The following is a 17,627-nucleotide window of genomic DNA, read 5'->3' on the forward strand; positions in this document are numbered from 1 at the left end:
ACCAAGCCACCAGATCCCAACACTGCAGAGGCACCTGGGGACCACTCATGTTAGAGAGGACTCTGCTCCAAGAACTCTCAGGAGGAGCAGGGTCACCAGTGACTTCAGATCAGGTTAGCCAGGGGTTGAACCAGACCTCACAAACCTGCAGGGGCCCCACAGTCTTCCTGAGCTCCCTTTTGAGACAAGGAGGCACAAAAGCACAAAATGTAATCAGTTCTAAGTAACCTTAAGTTTGATGGCTTTGTAATGGAAAATAACTGAGGTGCTTGAAGGTAGTTGACATAGTTTCAGGTCCTTAGGACCTTAGTACAAAAAGTGTAAGAAAAGCAGGAGAGAAAAACAGGACCTGGGGATGGGGAGTATCTGGGACTAGCAGATGTCCAGGGTGGGCACAGATAAACTAACTGGTAAGTAAAAGGACAGGATGATTGCTATGTCTGTAATGTTAATTAAGCTGGTGCTTCAAAGACTGCCAGAAGTGATGAAGATTGTTGGGAGAAGTAAACGACCCTCAGCGACCACCACCACGTTTTTATATGCATGGGGGAAACTTTCTGGAAAATGATGTAATTCATCCGTAGCCTCATGAATATGTATGTATGCCCAGGGACTATGTAAGGATTGCCTGTGTAGCAATACGGGGACACAGGCTAGGAGGAGCTATCCTCCGTGTCTCCTGGCGCTGCAATAAAGAATACCAACTTGTCAACGTGAAACTTTGTTGGAGTGTTTGTTCCTGGAGTTTTCTCTGAATCACTTTCAATGCTTGACAGTGATTTTTTTTTTTGTCAGTGTGGCACCCACCACATTTCACTGTATGACTGTCCTCACAGTGAATTTTTTGTCAACATGGCACCTCCCCTGTTTAGGTGCCCTTGGATTGCATGTCCCTACCCCATCAACTCCCCAAATGTATGACTAGAGCATGTTCCTAATGAGTGACACCCACCCCCCTGCACCTCTTAGCCATGACCTTGTCCTCTCAGACCCATGCAAAGGCACTGTAGCCATTACATCCCACAGCAGGGAAGCTGACAGGGCTTTGGTCACTACCTGCAGCAGCCACCATCCCCAGCCAGCTCCCTGCCCTTCACATCCCCTCCTTAGCTGCTTTTGCAGCCCACTGCTGTCCCGATACCAGAAGTGAAGGACCTGGAGCACAAGTGTGATGGGGAACAGCTGAGGGAACTAGGGAGGTGGGGTGATGGTGTGTGTATTAGTCTGGAGAAGGCTCAAGGGTGCCTGTATCGCTCTCTACAACTGCCTGACGGGAGGATGGAGCCAGGAGGTGGCTGGTCTCTGCTCCCAAGGACTAACGGATAGGACAAGAGGAAACGGCCCCAAGCTGCACCAGGGGCGGTTTAGGCTGGATATTAGGGTCAATTTCTCCCCCAGAGGGCGCTCAGGCATTGGAACAGGCTGCCCAGGGCAGTGGTGGAGTCACCATCCTTGGAAGTGTTCACAAACCATGTAGATGAGGCCCTCAGTGCCATGGTTCAGTGGTGGCCCTGGCAGTGCCGGGAACGGTTGGACGTGAAGGTCTCTTCCAGCCTAGCAGACTCCACGGCTCCGTGACCCTACACCAACACCGCAGCAGGACTCGCACCCCCAACACGGCAGCTCCCAGCGCCCCTTCGCCGCCGCCGCCGCGTCACGCGGGCGCCGCGCCCCGTCCCCCATTGCATCAGCCGGCGAGAAGCCCAACCCCCGCGCCGAGAGAGGGGAGGGGGCGGGGCTTTACCCGGAGCCGTGGCCGCGCAGCCAATCGGGAGCTGTCGCACGGCGATGAGCTCAGAGGGGCGGGGCGGAGCGGCCGCTGCGGAGGAGCGCATCTAGGGGCTGCGGCAGCGGCAGCGACAGCTGCGGAGGTAAGGAGGTACGGCCTGAGGGGAGGGGAGGCGAGGCGAGGCGAGGCGAGGCGAGGGCGGAGGGACGGGGAGCGCAAGCGGCAGGCAGGCCGGGCAGGCAGGGCGGGCGGCAGGCAAGGGGGCCACGGCGGACAACGCGAGGGGGAGGGGGAGGGAAAGGAGCGGTGGTGTCGCCGTGCTCAGTGCTGGGGTCAGCCGGGGCCGCCGGGGGATGCGCGTCTGCCGGCTGTGGTTGGCTTCTCGCAGGGCTGCCGGGCCCCCGCTGCCTCTCGAGGGCACTTGAGACCAGATGGAGTCTGCTCGGAGGCCCTGCTGCTCCCGGCAGCCGCTGCTGCGCCGATTCATTCCTTCGCTGCTCGAGTTCTGCCTTCCCTCCTTCATGCAACGCCTCGCTGGCCTTGGTACAATGAGGAATTGTCCCTGCACTAGAGCAGGGTGGGGGAAGCTTGGCCCTTCAGACGATCGCATTGCGTTCCATCGGCAGGGTACAGCTTCGTGTACGCTCTAGGCTGTACAGGAGGTGTCACCCGTCTGATGTGTGTGCGGCAGTGTGGTTCCTCTCCCGGGAAAGCACCCGGGCACCTCTGGAGTGACCCTGCTTTGAGCAGGAGGGGTGGATGACGTGATCATTTCCAAACCCAGCCCTTCCATAATCCTGTGATTTAATCACCTTGAATGGTTTTAGGACTTGGCGATCCCCCGCCATGTCTTCAGCAAAGCAAACGCAACCTTTTACTGAGTTCAGTATCCAGGTGAAATTGGTATTTTAAAGCCACATGTTTTCAAAGGACAAGTAACTTGATGTAGAGAGCTCTAGAAGTCGGGGAGGAAGTTTGCAATCGGGCAGCACTGTTTGGGACAGGCTGATGGTTGAACTGAGGAGTCAGTGACAGTACTTAACCAGTGTGAGGAGACCCATTCAGGAGATGGAGGCAGTGATCCTGATGTTACTTCTCGAGCTGACTGACAACATGTAAGAACCTTATTTGTTGTTCCTTCAGACTGCACCAAGGCCTTGCTACCTTCCGCTTGCTTTGGACAGCTGTAACTTGCAGTTTCAATATGGAGACTATGCTAACAGCAAGCCAGATCCGGCAACAGTTTATTGACTTCTTCAAGAAAAATGAGCACGTCTATGTGCACTCATCTTCTACAATCCCCCTGGATGACCCCACACTGCTTTTTGCCAATGCTGGTATGAACCAGGTAGGATTCCCACTCTGGTACTGTGGTCCTTATGGACGTGTCCTGTATCAGTTGACACCTGTGAAGCTGTTTTATGTGGAAGACTTATTGTTTTCTCCATCTTCCTTCTGGTCACACAGAGGTGATTGGTGTGTCTGATGAAGCCCACTGTGCTCTTGCAAAACTGGCAAGAGTGCTGGAAGAGGTTCCTGTGTCTGCTGGGATGACTGTGCAATAATGGGAGCACTGCCAGTCTCCCTTCTTTGACCGTTTGTACTACAGCTGGTCCTGGCACAAATGGCTGACAGCAGTTTTAAAGAGTGGCTGAGGCTGGGCTGCTGAAAAAAATTACTTTCTTTTGTCTTTGTTGGCTGGGAATCTGTCTGCTTTCATTCCCGTTGGAGATCCTGGGGTTTGGTGTACTCCAGGAACATGTGTGTATGTAGGAATGCTAAGCTCTAGGCAGTGCTGCAGTCTCCTCACAGGCAGGAAATAGCAGGCTTGTTTCTGAAAGCTGCCTTGGGTGTATCCAGGCTAGTGGTAACATGACATAGATAACACTTACCTCCTTGCTGTTGCTTCCAGCATTTGAAAACAGGCTCTTGGTGGTTATCTTGATTGCCCTTTTTTTCTTTCCTTTCAGTTCAAACCCATTTTCCTCAACACTATTGACCCGTCACACCCACTTGCTAAACTGAGCAGAGCCACCAACACTCAGAAGTGCATCCGAGCAGGCGGCAAGCACAACGACCTGGATGACGTTGGGAAAGATGTCTACCACCACACCTTCTTTGAGATGCTGGGGTCCTGGTCCTTTGGGGATTATTTCAAGGTAAAATAGACCAGGTGCAACTCTGAATCTCTTGCATGAAGTTACCCGTCTCTGAACTCAGCAGTTGCCAAGAAGAAAGAGAATATCTTGGCCCAGAGCGGTTCCTAAGGCACATGTGGCTCCTTTGGAATTAATGAACTTGGAAGTTCTCCTGAACCTGCAGAATGTTTTGAGATTAATTACTTCGGGCTTACAAAGCTGATTATATTAATATTGTGGTTTAAACCCAGCCGATAATTTTCAGCACCAGTAGCTGCTCGCTCATCCCTCAATTGGGATGGGGAGAATAGAAAGACTTTAAACCCGACTGGTTTAGATAATATCAGTTTAATAACTAAAGTATAATATAATACTACTAATAATAATGATAAGGGAAATTATAAGGGGAGAGAATATAAAACTTAAAGGGAAAAACCCAAGAAACCCAAGTGACACATAAGGCGATTGCTCACCACTCACCAACCAATACCCAGCCTGACATGAGCAGCGATCTGGCCTTCTGGTTGACTCCCTGCAGTTTACATACTGGGCATGATGTGCTGTGGTATGGATGTGCTAGCCCCTTTGGCTAGTCTGGGCCAGGTGTCCTCTCTGCTTCCTCCTCTCTTCCTGTGTCCCTCCTCACTGGCAGAGCATGAGACTGAAAAGTCCTTGATCAGGGTAAGTGCTACTGAGTAACAACTAAAACATGGGTGTGTTACCAGCATTGCTCTCACACTAAAGCCCAGACGCAGCACTGCACCAGCTACTGGGAAGAAGAAAGATAGCTGTTATGGCTGAACGCAGGATAATTAACTCTGCCAGTTTGGACTCTTCAGGCAGAGGTTTTAGTGGCTGTCCTGTGGGGACTTGCATGTGCTGAGAGACAATGATGGACCTTCAGACAGGAATGATCATAAAATAATGGTGTCCTTTCCCAAGCTCCTTGATAATACAGTGTTCGAATTCAGAAAGATAGTGTTGAGAACACAGAATAAGAGCTGAATTAAAAGGCTTTTGAAGGGGCAGTGAGCATGCTGAGAGTTAACTTATCTGCCTCTGGAAAGCCACATGAGATGCTTCTCATGACCTATTTGCTCCATATATTAATCTGCTTCCTTCTTACATCAGAAGTCTGAAAGTTTTTGGCTGTTCAGCTGCTGATACCTACAGTAGCCAGTACTCTACATGTTGAAGAGAAACTCTTCTTGTATTCACTTGCTGACCTCATCTTTCCTTCTGCAGGAACTTGCTTGTAAACTGGCACTGGACCTTCTCACCAAGGAGTTTGGCATCCCTGTTGAAAGACTCTATGTTACTTACTTTGGTGGAAATGAGGCGGCAGGACTGCAGCCAGACCTGGAGTGCAAGCAGATCTGGTTGGATTTGGGGTAAGGCCTGAGGAAGGTGTGTGTCTTGTTGAGCAATAGTCAATCAAAGAAAGATGGTGTGTATTCTGTGGCAGAGCACATGTAACAGGAAGTTTTAACAAAATCAAAGGATCACAAATGTTTGCAGGGTGGTGGTGCTGCAAAACAAAAGGGAAGTACTGGTATTAGCTAGAAGATACCGAGAGCTTTCATTTCAAAATCTCTTCTGTAAGCTTAAGAGCATAAGAAGTGCCCACTGGGTCAGATCACAGCACACTGTGCTTCCTCTAATGCTTGAGAAGATGCTGTTTTTACAAGAGCAGGCATGCCTGACTGCTGTGCAGTCCATTCACCTCCTCTCCCCCCAGCATCCAGTCACTGGATTAACTATGTTAGACGGCTAGCCATCTATTCCCTTTAGCTTCTGTTTGGGGCCCTGCTCCTTCAGAGTGTGTCTGATCCTGTTTTTCTGAATCTGAGTCATAGTCTCCCTCCCAGCCTTGTACGCTCAAAATTGAAGAGTCTGACTCTTTTCTTTACTCTCTTCCTAAGGTAGCTGTTCCATTCAGCAACCCAGGAGCTCTCCCTCCAGCTGGGACAAGTGTCAGGTGCCAGTATTGACTTGATCCTCCTCAGCAGGAGTCATGAGAAATTAGTCCTCTTGGATTAGCCTCTCTCAAGACTCCTGACAGTTTATCAGCTCATCCAGGGAGTTAGTGAGCTGAGGTTTTTCTGGTACAGTTCTTAGTTTGGGAAATTCTTGCCTTGCTGTTAGTGTCTCTTTTTCAATAGGAATTTCTTGCTACAGGCTGGCTGAGGGCAGGATTCTGCCTGGCAATATGAAGGATAACTTTTGGGAAATGGGAGACACGGGGCCCTGTGGCCCTTGCAGCGAGATCCACTATGACCGGATTGGAGATAGAGACGCTTCACACCTGGTCAATCAGGATGATCCCAATGTCCTGGAGATCTGGAACCTGGTGTTCATACAGTTCAATAGGTGAGCCAGACCTGTTTCCCTCCCGAGGCTGCTTCAGCTCAGATTCTGTATTCTTTTACCTTCCCCTGGTTTGCTTGCCATTCGCTTTTGTCCAGGATCTGTGCGCTTTGTGATGCTCTGTGCCCTGACTGTCCTGTATAAAAGAAGCTGGTCACACTGGCTTTGGGGACAGACTGGAAGTATTTTCTTAGTTATCTGCCAAGAGTTCAGTAGGGCATAAGTGCCATCCCACTTGGGGTCTAGATTGTCACTGCGGGTCTTGTTAACTGTATTTTATCAAAGTTGTCCTTTGTGTGGCTTGTGCATGGGCTCACATCATAATCTTGATGGCACAAAATCTCCTGGAGATGAGGATTTCCTCATGGGAATCCGTGGCGATGGGGTTTCCTCTGCAGAGCCTCCATCCATCACAGCTCATCTTTCTTTCTGTGGCTGGGCAGGGAAGCTGATGGGGCACTGAAACCTCTTCCTAAGAAGAGTATTGATACTGGGATGGGCCTGGAGAGGCTGGTCTCTGTGCTGCAAAACAAGATGTCCAACTATGACACTGACCTTTTCCTTCCTTACTTTGAAGCCATCCAAAAGGTACGAACTGGGGGGGTTGTGTCTGGGCCTGACCCAGCTGCCTCCATTCCCTCAATCACTGAGGAGATGCATGGGGTGGTTGGGCAGGGCAATTACATCTGCAGGTCTCTGCTTCCCTGGCTGCTGGGAGCCCCAGGGGATTGTACTTTCCTGAGGATAGGAATGCAGGCTGGCACATGGGACATACTTCCTGGGGAAAGTACAGGACAATGAGCTATGTAGCTTTCCCAAGTGTTTCTGTGAACAGTCCTGGTGTGCAGTCCTAGGTCCTCTCCCAAGGAGATGCTCTGCAGTCCTGTATGGCCAAGTGCCATCTTTGTGCCATGTGGAAGAGCATGTGATGCTGCTAACCCAGAATCAGAGTTTGTCCTCCAGTTACCCACCTGGAACACGCTGATCTATAATAAATCCCTTTAGAGAGGAGGTTTCTGCCATAGACCATGACAGTTTGCTGTAGAACATGACTTGGAGGGCCATGTTCCTTGGCTAGGCAGGTTATGCCAGGACTCTGGTCCTCAAGCCAGTGTGCACAACAGATGATTTCCCTGTACTCATGTTCCTCTCCCTCTCTCTTGTGTCCTGGACTCTAAATGTTGAGATAAATTGGGTTTGCTTCCCTCTGGTGTTGCAGACCCTGGAAGTGCAAGCTGTGGCACCATGCAGAGTCTCTCAGCTTTCACTTCACTTTCCAAGGGAGGCATGCCTCCTGGGTGGCCACAGGCAGTGGAATGGTGGGTGGTTCGTGAGGCACTTCCCTGTTGTTTGGCCATGTTGCTGGTCCCCACCATCCTGAATTGCGCCCTTTGCCCACCACCTTCTCCTCTCTGCACAGGGCACAGGTGCCAGGCCCTATATGGGGCAAGTTGGTGCTGAAGATGCTGATGGAATAGACATGGCCTACCGTGTGCTGGCTGACCATGCACGGACCATCACACTGGCCCTTTCTGATGGGGGCAGACCTGACAACACTGGCAGAGGGTAAGAAGGGAGCTGCTGCGATGCTGCCGCTCCCATTCTGTTCAGGATGGCTTCCCCAAGGGCACTGGGATCTCCAGGATGTCTTTGAATTCATCATTGAAGCAGTGGATAGCAGAGTGTGGGCTTGGTATATTTGGTGCTTCAATCCCTGTAGTAAGGTCTGCTCAAAAGGGCAAGACACACAGGTCTGAGGGTTCTTGTGCTTCCCAGTCCTGTTCTGTCAGCCCCAGAAAGGATCACTGGACAGACAGGCACAAAACCCTGCTCGGTGCAGTGCTGCTGTCAAAAAAAAACCAGTGAAGTTTGGGCCAGGGGGCTGTGCTGTGGTGCTGCTGGACTCACAGGACGGACTCTTAAGCACACAATCTGGGTGATGGAGCTGGAGCCTGGCACCTCACCTCTGGCTTGCTGCTGCTGTGTGCAGCTGCTTGAGAGAAAATGTGGTAAGGGAATCCTGTGCTTTTGGTCCTGGGAAGGGGTGCTGATAGGTGGATGCTGGTGGATCTTCTGCAACAACTCAGAGGTGTAGCATGTGCATGAGGGACTCTGCTGTCTCCTAGGTACGTGCTGAGGCGGATTCTCAGACGGGCTGTGCGCTACTCCCATGAGAAGCTCAATGCCCCCAAGGGTTTCTTTGCTACTCTGGTTGATGTGGTGGTGCAGTCACTGGTAACTCCTTCCCCCACTCCACTGTATGTCCTGAAGACTTCCTCTGCCGAGACGTGCAGATCTCCATGCTGAAGGGTTAATGCTCTTGCGCCTACAGGGAGATGCCTTTCCTGAGCTGAAGAAAGACCCAGATACGGTGAAGGATATTATCAATGACGAAGAGGATCAGTTCCTGAAAACACTCAGCAGAGGGCGTCGTATCCTGGACAGGAAGATCCAGAGCCTGGGAGACAGTAAAATCATCCCTGGTAAGGCTGTGTCATGTCTGGGTGCAACAAAAAGCGTTTATTATGTGTGACAAAGTTCAGGATCAAAGTTTGACAAAGTTTGGTTGGGAATTGAGAGATGGTGGAAGGTGTAGGGGGGTGTAGTTGGAGTCAAAAGACCATCTCTCAGAGCTGCCCCCCACATCTCTCTTCTGGCCTGTGTTCACTTGCTCAGGTTTCTCAGCTGCCCAGACACACAGCATGACAGTGTGATCTTTGTGCTGTCAGAGAAGAGCCTTTTAGATGTTCACCAGAGGTTTTTGCTGTCCTACCATGGTGCATAGCCAGGGAAAGGAGCAGTGTCTTGTGAAACATGGGTGCTGACTGCTCTGCTTTTTCTCTGAAGGTGATACTGCCTGGCTGCTGTATGACACCTATGGCTTTCCTGCGGATCTCACTGGGCTGATTGCAGAGGAGAAGGGCCTTGTTGTGGACATGGAGGGCTTTGAAGAAGAGCGGAAAAACGCACAGGTAGATGGCAGCTCCAGGGGAAGCTGGTCTCTGGGTGGGCAGGGAGGATATCCTTTATAGTCTGCAGTAATGAGTTTGTTCCTTTCTTACCAGCTCTGCTCACACCTTGTCTGTCCCAGCACCCTGGAGGAAAGACCAGGGCACAGCACCACAGTTGTTGTGGGACATGTCTTTTCTGTGTGACTGAGGCTGATTTTACTCACTGTGAGGCCCAGGGCCTCAAGCTCAGCATTCAGACAAGAGACAGCAAGAGTGCTCGGAGCACCTCCCCACTGTCTGTTCTGGATTGGTAATTTTGAGACTTCCCTGTCTGAGGAGATGTGGGTAGGCAGGCCGGTAGCTTGGGTGCCTCTCCTAATATGTTTTCTGCAGCAGCAGGGAGTGGCATTGGCCAGCTGGCTGGGTACTTGCCTTACCCTTGTTGGGCTCAGGCCTGCTTTGTCTGCATGCTGGTAGCACTAGAATAGCCTGCTGTGAAGCCAGAAGACAGGAACACTCCAACTGCTGGCACACAGCTCAAAGTGCATGCCCCATCCCTGGCAGTGTTCAAGGCCAGGTTGGACAGGGCTTGGAGCAACCTGATCTAGTGGAAGGTGTCTCTGCCGATGGCAGGGGATTACAACTGGATGAGCTTTAAGCTCCCTTCCAACCCAAACCAGTCTAGGATTCTACGAAGTGCAAAAATGAGGAGCTGTCAGGAATACAAGTGAGATGTGGTGTGCATGGGCCAGTGCTGAGGTATTTTTTCTCACTTTGGTGCTTGTCGTTTTCAGCTCAAATCCCAGGGCAAGGGTGCTGCAGGGGAGGACCTCCTCATGCTGGACATCTATGCCATCGAAGAGCTAAGGGCCCAAGGGCTCGAGGTGACCGATGACTCGCCAAAATACAGCTATACTTCAGATCCCAGTGGTACCTACGGTATGAAAAAACCTTCACAGAATCATCCTCTGCTGCCAGACCTTTGCTGGCATGTACCTCAACAACATCCCCCTCTGGGCTCACTTTTCCCAGGATATGGAGGTGGGAGTGGAAGCATGTGCAGGTGAATAGCCTGCTTGTTACTAGTCCAGCAGGGAAGGAGAAGGACAGGCTGTTCAAGGGCTGCAGATCTGTTGTTGCCAGCTTGAGGTGATTCCTGTTCCCTGCAGCTTTGTGTCTCCACACCCCGATGTTTGTGTTTCTCGGCTGCTAGTTTGCCAGTGTTCAAGAGACTGCAGTTTCTCCTGGGTCCGCTAGAGGGTCCTTGGCTTACTTGCTCTGGCTTTTCCTGCTAAATCTTCCATTGGGTGGAAATTCAGGAGGCCCCGGCTTGTGTGCTGCTGACTTTTAGTGGATAAGTGTGGAATGAGGTGACAGACCCTGCCTTGGAGAGCACTGAATGAAATTCCCTCTTATTCAGCTAACCGTTGCCCTAGTTCTTTCTCCTGCAAATGTGGTAGCTGCCATGAGCTCCTGCAGTAGGTGGGAGGTGTTGCTATGAAATTCTGCTTCTGTGTAGTGTCTGCAAGGTTTTTCTACTTTACTTATGCTGCCTTTTGTCCTGGTGACAGATTTCGGGAGCCTTGTGGCCACAGTGAAAGCCATCCGCAGGGAGAAGATGTTTGTGGAGGAGGTATCCACTGGTCAGGAGTGTGGGATAGTGCTGGACAAGACCTGCTTCTACGCCGAGCAAGGCGGGCAGATCTATGACGAGGGCTACGTGGTCAAGGATGACAACGGCAGGGAGGATGTGAGTGGGCCTGTGAGCCTTCAGCTAGACTTGATCTGACCTGGGGCCTGGGCAGAGGAGGAGAATGGGCAAGGCAAGCTCGGGCAAGGCAAGCTCCAGCAATGCCCTGTCTGGCAGGTGTCAGGCATCGCACAGGTTTCCTTTCCAGGGATCCAGTGTGGCACAGATGTGCTGGAATTTGTTCCCCTTGCTTCTTGGGGAGCTGCACTCTGTGCTGCAGCATCGGGCTGTTGCCAGAACCTGTCCTGTGGTGGTGGTGTTGGGATTGCTGTGCAGGACAGTGCTTTCCAGCTGTGATGGGAAGCTGAAGTGGGGAGCTCTTTCAGCTCTCCTGTGTCCCATAACCGTGCCCCATAACTGTGCCCCATAACCATGCCCTATCTTCATTCACTTCTCTGCTTTGTGGCCATGTGTGCTGTGACTGGGTGGAACTCAGCTTTTTTCTATTGGACACAGCTGAGACCTGTCCAGTTGCAGCTCAGACATCTGGCTGGACTGTGCATCCCTCTTTGCTCTCCCTCTCTGCTTACAAGGTGCCTTTCACTCTGTACAGAAAACAGAATTCACAGTAAAGAACGTGCAGGTCCGAGGAGGCTATGTGCTTCACATAGGAACTGTGTATGGAAACTTGAAAGTAGGAGATCAGGTCCATCTGTCTATTGATGAGGTGAGTTAAGACATAGCGTAACACATGGGCTCATTTCTTTTTTCCCTGGATTTTGCCCTTTTCGTTGGTGGTGCTCTGGGGGGCTGGTGTTTCAGCCTCCTTTTCCTACAGCACAAGGTACAGGCAAGCCGTGTGGCCTTTCAGTCTGGCTGTCTCAAGACCTCTCCTGCTTGTGTTTCTCCCACCACAAGGCAAATAATGCCTTGGAGCCAAATGGCTTAGACCCACACTCGCTGGGTTTTGCTGAGCAGCAGCAGCAACACATTTTGGATCAGGACTGGGATGTAGAATGTGTATGATACCCGCTGTGTTTTGAATGACAGTGGGGAGTCTGGGCTGCCTGCCCAACTCCAGACACTGCTCCCATGGTCTCAGCCTGCTGTGTGCATGCTGGGTTGAGCCTAGTCTGCAGAATGCATTTCCCCTCTCCCTAGAGGCAGCATCTTTGGAGCAAGAGGGAAGGCTTCCATCTTGCAGTGCTTCTCCCTGCCGAGGAGCAGAGGTCTGTGTCTGTGACCTAGTCTGTCCTTGGCCTCTCTCCAGACAGGCCCAGCAAGGGGGCTGCTAAGAAAGAGTCATGCGCAAATTTGGTGGGGAACATCCTGCTCCCTTAGCTGAGGCTCTAAAGCAGCAAGTGTGATAAGTTCCTCTGCTCTCAAGCCAGTTTAGGTTTCTCTTGGAGCAGGACATTGACCTCCGCTTGTGCTGCTAGAGGTGATGTTGGCTCCACAGTGCAGGATCCCATCTAATAGTGGCTTCCTCCATCAGACGAGGCGGAGGCCAGTCATGAGCAACCACACGGCCACCCACATCCTCAACTTCGCCCTGCGCTCCGTCCTGGGGGAGGCTGACCAGAGAGGGTCGCTGGTTGCACCAGACAGGCTGCGGTTTGACTTCACAGCCAAGGGAGCCTTGTCCACCCAGGAGATCAAGAAAGTTGAAGGGATTGCCAACCAGATGATTGAGGAGGCAAAGGTGGGTACAGCTGCCAGGTTTGATATGCTCAGGAAAAGTCCACCTTTTGGGTGATCTGGGGTACTGGGAGGTCAGCCCAGCAGAAGTCTTCTGAGCTGCCAGTGCAGTCGTGTGCACAGATTGGCGTCACCTGAGATGGAAAACTCCATGTGGATCAGTAGCAAGCCCTCTGTAGGGTCAGAATATTTCCATGCCTGTGCTAGTGTTGCATTTAGCTACAGGAAGTTTGGCAGAGTAGTTTTGCAAGGGTGGCTTCATTTAGTGTACACGCGGCCACCCCATGATGTGTCCTCAATGGTGAGAGCGTTGCTTGTGTGGTGCCAGAGCAGATGTTGGAGGACCCTGTGCTTAGCATTAGAATGTACATGGGGAGCCTGAGCAGGCAGTGCTGTCAGGAACTTTGAAGGTGAGGTGTCTCTCCAGTGACTTTGGGTTTCCTGCAGCTCAACAAACAACAGCTCAGGTAAGGCACTTTTGGAGGAAGCTCTTTTGGAGGAAGTCGGGATTCCCTGGGCCCTCAGTCACAACTGACAAGACTGGCTCTTACCTGCACCCCTTTCCTGTCCTCTGCAGACAGTGTATGCCCAGGACTGCCCTCTTGCAGCAGCCAAAGCTATCCAAGGACTGCGGGCAGTTTTTGATGAGACCTACCCTGACCCTGTCCGTGTGGTCTCAATTGGCATCCCGGTGGAGGAGCTGCTGGCCGACCCCTCTGGCCCTGCAGGCTCCATCACTTCAGTAGAGTTCTGCGGGGGCACGTGAGTATCTGGAGAGGCCAGGGAAAGTGGCAAGGTGGCTGGAAAGGCACCCCTGTGGAGCCTGAGCTGTGCTGTGAGTGTCTGCTGGCCACACCCAGGGCAGATCTGGAGGTGGTGGTGATCATGATGTGCCTTTGCATTCCACATTTAAAATCAGTCTTTGCAGGCAGGAAAAATCTCTGCCTGTGCGCTTCCACTGCCCACACGCAGTCGTTGACAGTACAGAAACAAAGCCTTTGCCGCCTTTGCCTTGCTTACTTGTTTTCAGCAGCTAGGTTGGGGTTTCTGCCTGTCCCCATGCTTGCTTCCTGTCCTCATGCTTGCTTCCTGTCCCTGGCACGGTGGTTTTCTTGCTTCTGTGCCAGTTGCTGCTGAGGTGAGAGGTGGACTTGTGTCTCTTATTGTGAGTCTTTCTGGGTTCTTTCCAAAGGCACTTGCAGAACTCCAGCCACACTGGGCCTTTTGTGATTGTTTCAGAAGAAGCAATTGCTAAAGGCATCCGGAGGATAGTTGCAGTCACTGGAGGCGAAGCTCGGAAGGTGAGAGGAAGCAGGAGAGATCCTCTGGAAAATCCCACATATTAACCATGTGCCAGGGTTCCTTTTGTTAAAATTTGTGCAGTATCCCTGATGGGATACTCATTGCAAGGGTTCATGGGGGAGATGACTTTCTCTTTATGGAGGAACTTAGCATTCCTTCTGGCAAAGAATAATCCTGGGGCCTGTTTGCCAGCGTCACACCCTGGTTCTGGTCACAAGCTGCCTGCTTTGACTCTGCTGCTTCCTGAAGAGTTACTGACCTCCATCTGAGGGCTGCATCATTCCTTGCCCCTTCTCATGAGGTTGACAAAAGGCCAGGATGCTGCATCTCCCTGCCTGACTTTAACTGAGATTCTATTCTGCTAGGCCCTCAGGAAAGTCGACAGCCTCAGGAAGCTGCTGTCAGCCGTGGAGGCCAAGGTGAAGGTCCAGACAGCTCCCAACAAGGATGTGCAGAAGGAGATCGTGGATCTCAGTGAGGTGAGGATGGTATCTGTGATCTGCTTCCCCAAAGTGAATGGCACCTGGATGACCAGCACTGGGTGGTATTAATGAGGCCCAAGTTCAGCTTCCTGCTCCTGTCCACACCATTCTGTGTCCTGCAGGTGCTGCAGTCAGCACCTCATGCCTGAGGCTGGGAGAGGAGGGGAGCTTAGTGGGCTCTGCTGTTTGAGGCACTTGAGGTTCATGAGTGTGGTGCAGCATCTCCTGTCATGGTCACCAATACCTTTAACCCTCTCCACGACTCCTGTTTTGCAGACACTGGCCACTGCTGTTATCCCACAGTGGCAGAAAGATGAACTGAGGGAGGCTGTTAAAGCACTGAAGAAAGTTATGGATGACCTGGACCGAGCAAGCAAAGCTGACATTCAGAAACGAGTGAGCCCTGAAGGGAATAAAGGACAGTGCAGGAGGGCTGCAGAGGGCTGCTTTGGAAGCTCCACTTGTGTCCGGTGTGGAAGGGAACCAAGCTATGGGAATGTCCCTCATGCATTTCAGCCTTCCAGCTTATTCCAGAGCATGGCTGCCTCCATGCCTGTTTCCTGGGTTGAAATGCAGTGTTAGTCTTGGTATCTGGGGTGTTTCTGCCTTAGCAGTGCCCCTGGGGGCAGGGTTTCTCCTGGATCCCATCGGATTTTCCTGGAGGAGGGCTCAGAAACAGCACTGCTGCTGCCTTGCAGGCCACACACCCTGCCTCCCAGCATGAAGCTGCTCCAGGCTGGGCTGTGGTGTGTTTGGGCACCTTGGGAGTCTCTGTACTTTCAGGGAAGTTACACCTTCACCCAGGTGGTTCTTGTGTGCATACACCATGTGTGTGCTGCAGCATCTGACCACTGTTGTCCTCAGGTGCTGGAGAAGACCAAGCAAGTCATTGAGAGTCACCCTAACCAGCCACTGGTCATCATGGAAATGGAAAATGGAGCCTCAGCAAAGGTAAGGGAAGGTCTGATCACTCCTCAATGACCTTCCTCATGCCTGAGGAGCAGTTGGGTGATCTCTGCTCCCTGGGGGAAGGGTGGTGCTGTGTTACAGAGCTGGCGCTCTTGCTACCTGCCAGCCCTGAGCAGTGACAAGAGGGAAGTTACACGGGGGCTGTGGCATGGGGGACTCTTGGCCACTGGCTGAGCTTCCATACCTGATGGTGGGCAGGGACCCCAATAGAAACGGCACTGTGCCCTTGCTTATCCAACAGCCCTTACAACACGTAACAGGAGGGCTTAAGGAACTCTGAGCTGAAGCTCTGCGAAGCCACAGATGCCCTGCTGGATGTGGCTGTTGCACATCAGCTGTGGGAGTGGTGTCCTAGGTTGAGCATGTGCTCCCACCTCCTGGGCATTGCCTGCTGCAGCAGAGCTCCAGTTCTTTCCAGCGAGGGCTGAAATTGCTGCTTCTGTCCTCCTTGCTGAAGAGGCTGATGGTGCCCTGAGGTTGGACTACTCTGGTTTTCATGCCCTTGCTCTCTGTAGCCATCCCCATCTCTATGGTTTCAGTGCATCATTCTCCCTGGCAGAAGGGTGTATCCCATCGACGGTGGTGCTGTGAGCCCCAGCTAGAGCAGCACTGCTTTGCCTTTGGAGGGCCCGGCCCTGAAGCTCGGTGCAGCATCGTGTCTGTCTGCGCTAGATCTCCCTGGGATGGATAATGGGATGCATGGGTCCCCCCGGGCTCTGCAGTGTGCCTGCTGTGCTGACCAACCCTTGCAGCTTCTTCACACTGCATTTGAGTCCTCCAGACCTGCTGCAGAGCAGCTGCTCCCTCCTCTGGGAGCCACTTTCCAGGACACAGTGTTTTTCCCTCCAGCCTTGGCATTAATTCCGCCAGCTCCCAGATAACTGAAGATGGGAAAATGAAAACAGTTCCTTGCAGTAGTGAGGGGCCACAAGCCCTGGCTGTGTCTCCTGCCCCAGCTTCTGCCCAGCAGGGATGTGAGGGTCTCTTGTGTTGGAGAAAAGGAATACTGCAGGACACTGCTGGCTGGTTAAATGCAAGTCCAGAGCCCTGAGGTCTCCATGGAGGCTGGAGCCAGGGTGGGAGTGCAGGGAAGGTGTGCTGTAGGGATTGTGAGTCAGAGGAGGCCACGGAGATGCTGTGAGGGCTGGGGCAGCTCTGTTCTGGAGCCAGGCTGAGAGAGCTGGGCTGGTTCAGCCTGGAGAAGAGACGGCTCCTTAAGGGAAGACCTTAGAGCCGCTCCAGTGCCTGAAGGGGATACAAGAAACCTGGAGAGGGGCTTGGGACAAGGGCCTGTAGGGACAGGACAAGGGGAATGGCTTTAATCTGCCAGAGGGGAGACTGAGTTGAGCTCTTGGGCAGAAGCTCTTCCCTGTGAGGGTGGTTAGGTCGTGGCACAGGGTGCCCAGAGAAGCTTCGGCTACCCGGTCCCTGGCAGTGTTCAAGGCCAGGTTGGACACAGGGGCTTGGAGCAACCTGGTCTAGTGGAAGGTGTCCGTGCCTGTGGCAAGGGGGTGGAACTGGATGAGATTTGAGGTCCCTGCCAGCACAAACCAGGCTGGGATTCTGTGATTTTGTTCTACAGGCCCTGAATGAATCTCTGAAGCTCTTCAAGACTTACTCCCCCCAGACTGCCACCATGCTCTTCACTGTAGATAATGAAGCTGGCAGAATCACCTGCCTCTGTCAAGTGCCCCAGGTAACGCTGAGACACTTGTCTCTGCCTTCCCTGTTACTCAGTGGAGGATGCACAGCCTCCAGGCTGTCACTGTCTAACGCTACACAGCCAAAACTCTTGTGGGTTTGGCAAGAGCCACAACCCGTGTGCTTTGGGTTTGTTGCCAGGCTGCAGAAGACGGGGAGGTGCGATCTGGGGAGGGGAGGAGCCAGGCCTAATGTGGTTGTGGGCATGGCAAAGCTTTTGGGGGCTGTGGAGGTGGAAGAGCCTTTCCCTGTGGCATCGTGCTCACGGTTGCCCTTCTCTCACTGCTGGCGGGGTTAAGGTTTAACTCCCTTCATTTTTCTTTCTTTTTTCCTGCACAGGAGACTGCAAATAAAGGCTTGAAGGCCAGCCAGTGGGTGCAGGAGGTGTCGGGCCTGATGGACGGCAAAGGCGGGGGCAAGGACGTCTCTGCGCAGGCCACGGGAAAGAACGTGGGGTGCCTGCGGGAGGCCCTACAGCTCGCCACGGACTTTGCCAGGCTTCGGCTGGGCGAGCAGAAGAACTGAGCAGGGAGGAGGCTCCCCGGGCCCCACTCAGCACCCCATGCCCTCCCCCTCCTCCCTGCTGCCCACGTTTCCTCC

At 52.6% G+C, this 17,627-nt stretch overlaps 1 protein-coding gene across 1 annotated transcript; it reads left to right on the forward strand.

Annotated features, from left to right (window-relative positions):
- The first annotated feature begins 2,898 nt into the window (after positions 1-2,898).
- AARS1 (alanyl-tRNA synthetase 1) lies at positions 2,899-17,596 on the forward strand. The gene is made up of 20 exons (XM_057413888.1): positions 2,899-3,077; positions 3,700-3,888; positions 5,113-5,258; positions 6,046-6,237; positions 6,678-6,822; positions 7,655-7,800; positions 8,361-8,469; positions 8,567-8,717; positions 9,082-9,206; positions 9,980-10,124; positions 10,757-10,935; positions 11,489-11,602; positions 12,371-12,577; positions 13,151-13,335; positions 13,766-13,874; positions 14,241-14,354; positions 14,634-14,753; positions 15,222-15,308; positions 16,909-17,022; positions 17,367-17,596. Exons 1-20 carry the CDS (start codon positions 2,934-2,936, stop codon positions 17,550-17,552), a joined length of 2,907 nt encoding a protein of 968 aa, XP_057269871.1. The 5' UTR covers positions 2,899-2,933; the 3' UTR covers positions 17,553-17,596.
- Positions 17,597-17,627: the final 31 nt, after the last annotated feature.

This window comes from Pezoporus wallicus, unplaced genomic scaffold (genome assembly GCF_028554395.1).
Source record: "Pezoporus wallicus isolate ANWC-B61680 ecotype Strahan unplaced genomic scaffold, APGP_CSIRO_Pwel_v1 contig_6364, whole genome shotgun sequence".
Taxonomy (NCBI): Eukaryota; Metazoa; Chordata; class Aves; order Psittaciformes; family Psittacidae; genus Pezoporus; species Pezoporus wallicus.